The sequence below is a fragment of the Pholcus phalangioides genome, unplaced genomic scaffold, assembly GCF_987345545.1.
Source record: "Pholcus phalangioides strain wild (caught in Gottingen) unplaced genomic scaffold, Ppha-v1.0 ptg000003l_1, whole genome shotgun sequence".
In the NCBI taxonomy this organism is placed as follows: Eukaryota; Metazoa; Arthropoda; class Arachnida; order Araneae; family Pholcidae; genus Pholcus; species Pholcus phalangioides.
This window is the reverse complement of record NW_028301596.1, coordinates 56,300,576-56,305,651: the sequence shown is the minus strand read 5'-3', so window position 1 is coordinate 56,305,651 and position 5,076 is coordinate 56,300,576. Positions and strand designations below refer to the sequence as shown.

General features: G+C 37.6%; 1 protein-coding gene across 1 annotated transcript; it reads left to right on the top strand.

The window, feature by feature from the left end:
- The first annotated feature begins 1,934 nt into the window (after positions 1 to 1,934).
- On the top strand, positions 1,935 to 3,892 carry LOC149088926 (zonadhesin-like). Its single transcript, XM_089253208.1, has 2 exons — positions 1,935 to 2,028; positions 3,616 to 3,892. The coding sequence occupies exons 1-2, from the start codon at positions 1,944 to 1,946 to the stop codon at positions 3,789 to 3,791; spliced, it is 261 nt and encodes an 86-aa protein (XP_089109334.1). The 5' UTR covers positions 1,935 to 1,943; the 3' UTR covers positions 3,792 to 3,892.
- Positions 3,893 to 5,076: the final 1,184 nt, after the last annotated feature.

Here is a 5,076-nt window from a genome sequence, read left to right as displayed (position 1 = left end):
CGACTTCCAAAATGCATTAATTAAGCTCAAAAAGATCTTAATTGGCAACATCTTTCCTCCCTACACCTTGCACTTACTTCCACCTCACACTAATAACTGTTAACTTCAGATTGACCGCCTACACTAAAGAATAAAGACTACTAACATGTACCATGTTACTGTTAGTAGTCTTTGTTCACTTAACTTTCTACATCTAATTTTATTATATTTCTTATTTGACTGCGATTTTTACTTGTAATGATTTTTCTGGACAACATATTTTTCGCTTCAAATCTATATATTCTTTTTCTATGATTACATTGCTTTTAACGGTACAACCGCAGAACGTCGTGGGCTCGAGTGCTTTCTGAGGCTTTGCAGGCCCAAAGTGCTCTCAGAAACACGTTCTGCATCAATCCAATTTCGAGGTGTTCCTCCCTGATGAGAGCCTAGACATTGGTTTTGATGCATTTCAATTTTCATGCACTGGTTGTAAATTCCGTATCTTTTCATCGACAATTTTGCTTTCAATTTTTACTTTTTCATACAGTCATGATTTTTATATTAACAATCTATATATTTAATAATAACGTGAAAATAATATTTTTAATAATAACGTGAAAATAATATTTTTAATAATAACGTGAAAATAATATTTTTAATAATAACGTGAAAATAATATTTTTAATAATAACGTGAAAATAATATTTTTAATAATAACGTGAAAATAATATTTTTAATAATAATGTGATTTTCACGTATTCCCAGGGTATTTGTTAGTGTTAGTAGACATTCATGCCCGAAGCGGGACTCGAACCCAGACCTGCACAGTGAGAAGCTAGTTTTCTAATCACTCGACTGCCGGTGTTTTTGGCAGTCATGTGGAACACATACTGTTGTAATAAACGGTTTGGAGGCATTCTGCTCGTTATTTGCGTTTCATTTCTTTAAACTGTGTATGTCAGCGCTACCTATCGGCTGTTTTTGAGTTATTTTTTACTCTCTTGAAAGATTTCCCGTGACCTAACGATGCTACCCGTACAGATCGTTTTTATTGGGTTATTTTTCCGGATTTTATGAATTTTTACCCACCCTGAATATTCAAGGCGCATAACAAATAGGGGTGCATCATTTTACTGGAGAACCATCGATTCTAGAGGTATACTTTTAATTAGAAAAAGTTTCCAATCATATGATACCCAGATACATTATATCATTATGTGTTCAAGGGCTTGAATAGATTTTTAAGTAAAAAAATTAACTTTCAGTTAAAGAGTTTTACTGCAAAAAGCTCCTAGAGCCACATGTGGACCGCGGGTCATGCTTTGAATTCTCTTGGCTTACATATTTATCATTCGAAATCCCCCACTTGTCATTGGGGGGGGGGGGGGGGAATACAACGGCATTTAATTAAATTCAGAATTTTTAACTTTAAATAATTAAAATATTAAATTAAATTGATGTTAATCCGGTCATGTGTAAAAATTGGAAGTTTTACATTTATCACGCGAGATTCTCACACAGATCTAATTTTTGGTCCACTTGGGAATGTCCGCCCTCCCCGTGTAAGCCTCTGGGAGGAGAGGCGATTTTAATTGTGAAAGAGGACGATATATATATATATATATATACGCATAAAATGACCATGACGTGTCAAAAATTATCAATTTGTAATCGTTCCTTTTTTTGTTTTTGTATTCATTGAAACATAATGAGTATATAGCCTAAGTATGGTGTATTGGATATTTGAAGATCGATAGGTGAGGCGCGTACTCTTTGTTCAGCAATATTTATGACGCACAGGTTCGGAATCGATTGTGTAATTGCACAGCCTCGACTGTTTTCTGTTCGAGCAGCTGAATTTTATGACTGCGCTTTACACACTGATCGGTGAATGCATATATATGTATGTGGGAACACTCTTGAGCAATTCAAATTCAGTCATCAAGATCAATACCAACAATATGAATTGCAAGATAATAGTTTTGGTCGCAACGCTTTGCTGCTTGTTCGGCAGTTCGTGCGTTCAAACAACCAGCTACCCGATCCGTAAGCATGTGTTATTTTTTATTATTACAGTGAACCCTCGGTTTACGAACTTGATTCGTTCCCGAAGTATATTCGTAAACCAAATTTTTCGCAAACCGAAACGATTTGGGGAAGCAAACGGGCTTCCTATGCCCACTCCTCCCGCGTACGTTTCTGATCCCACCGATATGCGTTAAAAGGTAAGGGGGCAGTGCTGACTAAATTTTGCTGACAAGGAGGGGTGGGGGGGGTCAAAAATGGCTAAAATGTTTCTGACGTAATACTTGAACGGGCCCTTTTATTGAATGTGAAATAATTTCTATCACACGAAATTATCTCTCTAATTGATTTGTGAGTTTGTATTTTCAGAAATTCTGAAGTTATTTCTTTCAAAAAGGAAAAAATAATTTATTTCAGTATTTCTGAATTTCCATCTCAATTCTGAAATTATTTCTTACATGTGTTATTTTTATTATCACAGTTAAAAAATTACGAATTTAATTCGTTCCTGAAGTCTGTTCGTAAATCAAATTGTTCGAAAACCGAAACAACCTCTCCTTGAGGAATCAATATAAAATTAATTAATCCATTCCTGGGGGCTCGAAAATTTTCAGTGTGAATTTTTACAGCTCCTGTGCGTAGCGGTTAAAGCCAATGAAAATCATATAAGAGTGACACTGAAGGGGCGCGGTAGCCCGGTCTATAACATACTCGCCTGAAGTACCAAAGGATGTTTAGTGGTGTCGCCCTTGTCAGAAAACTTTCCTCACACAGGGGTACAACAAAAACGGCGACAAGACCGCAGGAAAAAATTGGTACAGCAGGGAGTCCCCCATCGAGATGTTAGCGCGTCAACCACTCGATGAGTATAAGAAAAACAAGCCTGTCGTTCGGCACATCTCGTGAGCAATAAATGGCTTGTTTCGACCCACACCTCGAGAGTCCCTGGCTGTTGGTGGATTTGAATTGCCCATCTCGGAAGCCCCGGCTTTCCATGTTTGGGTAGTGACCAGTAGGTTATAAAACCCTGGGCTGTGTTCATGCCCCACCCCCCACAACTTTTGTTGACAAACATTTACGTATTTAAAGGTTATTTATAATCATTATAAATTTCGGAAAATTCGTAAATCTAGTCAAGTCAAACCTAGAAGTTTCATTTCTTCTATCGCGCGAAATTCTCACGATGATTTTTATCTTCATTTTGTGACACGCTATATTCTCACGCGTAAAAACTGGTACAGGGTAATTTCTGAACGTCATTTGAGCATTTTTTAAATTGGAATCGTGCCGGTTGATGAGATAAAGGTCGCATTATCGCTTACAGGAGGACACCCTGTATACATGTAAGAGCGAAAGCAAACGCGCAAGGTGAGAGTGAAAATATACTTTTTCCTCCTTTAATATATATTTTTCTTTCCCTCTTCTTCGTTTTTGTTGCATGTGGATTTAGGTTAGGACAAGGCTACCATATTTATCGCCGATTCGTTAAATAGAGATATTCCGAATTTCTCTGCCACAACCTTGTACGTGTGTGAAGAGGTTAATAATAATATTTCATTATTTTGTTGACATTATTTTTTTCTATTTATTTTATTTTATTTATATCAGAGCCGCCATGTCCAGAAAACAGCAGATATGTTCAAGGCACAAGTGGCTGTCCTAGATTATGTGGAGAGCCTGAACGTATAGCAACATGCTTTTCATTTACGTCTGGCTGCGAATGCGACGAAGGTTACCTTCCTCTCGAGAGATCTTGTATCCCAGAAATATACTGCACACCATAAAGAAAAAAAATTATATATTAACGAACCAACGCGGAATTTTATTTCTTTGAAATTTCGATGACGAAAAAAATATATATAATAAAGCACGAGACGTAAACACGTAAAAAACATATTATGAAAAATAAATGAGTTTGTGTGAAATCTTGTTATTTGTATATCTTTTTTAAAAACTGTCAAAGAGTCCGAAATCGGTCAGTTCGCGAATTGGCCAATGTCGTCGAATATTGACCCCGCAAGTGTGAGAATTTCGGGGTTTAGTCGGACAAGTTCGTTAAGTGGCCGGAGATCCCTGGCCAAAGTCCGATAACGAAATACATGATTTTGGGGGGGGGGGGGCATCGCCAAGTTGGCGTAGTTCTTCGTGATAATTTTGTCCACGTTAGCTATGGCAACCCATCAAACCGCAGTAACAATGTGATAATCATTTTTCCCCTAACAAAGCTGACAAAAAAAACTGTCTATATTCAGTGAAGTAGCTAGCTTTTCCTGTGCTCTGTTCAAGCATTTGCATTGAAGCTTCTTTTAAACCCATTCTTGGGCCCGGAATGGCTCATTTAGGCCTGTTCTGCTCGCATCCCTCAAAGTGGGCTCTGTTGCATCTGCCTAGTTACGGTACTGTCTATATATTACTATTATATGTGAATTGTTTTCTCCCTTCAATTTCTCTTTTTTTTCTCTCGTCACGTGGAGCTAATCCGATACAGCTACTATATATATAGCCATGTATCACACGTTAGCGGTGTAAAAATGGATTTAGTGCCAGGATTTCATAAAATGTCACAACAATAAAAGTTTCTGGTCGTCATTTTGATTGCTATACACCCTCTCAGTTGATAGGTAAGATTGCAGATGGATACTGAAAACAAGGAAAAAACATCGGGGTCACTGAACGAATCACGAGTTCAGGGGAATAGGAAAGCCTCCTAAGCGGTGTCATGCTAGAGAATTCCTCACGTGCTTAAAACTTTAGGGGCGATGAGGAACCTCAAGAAGTGTGAATTTTGGGGAAAAAAATTAGGAATGGAATTTATTCACATAAACGCATATTTTAAATTCTATTACAATGGCAATTTCGAATTTTTTTTTTTTCGTTCCACCCTAATGTGCATGTCTGAAACGCATTGTTCAGTTACAACAGCCGAAGTGAACATTCCGAAAGTGACTGTTAAGGGCCCAGGAACCATTGTTTCCCGACGGGTTTTCCGCCGATTTCAGGCATTTGCCCTGCTCTAGTGAACTTTTAAGGTAGACTACGGTTCAATCCCGGTCCTGTTTGGTATAAGTG

Coding starts and splice junctions, on each gene's coding strand:
- LOC149088926 (XM_089253208.1), top strand. CDS start 1,944: ATGAATTGCAAGATAATAGTTTTGGTCGCAACGCTTTGCTGCTTGTTC. Junction 2,029..3,615: donor AACAACCAGCTACCCGATCC/GTAAGCATGTGT, acceptor TATTTATATCAG/AGCCGCCATGTCCAGAAAAC.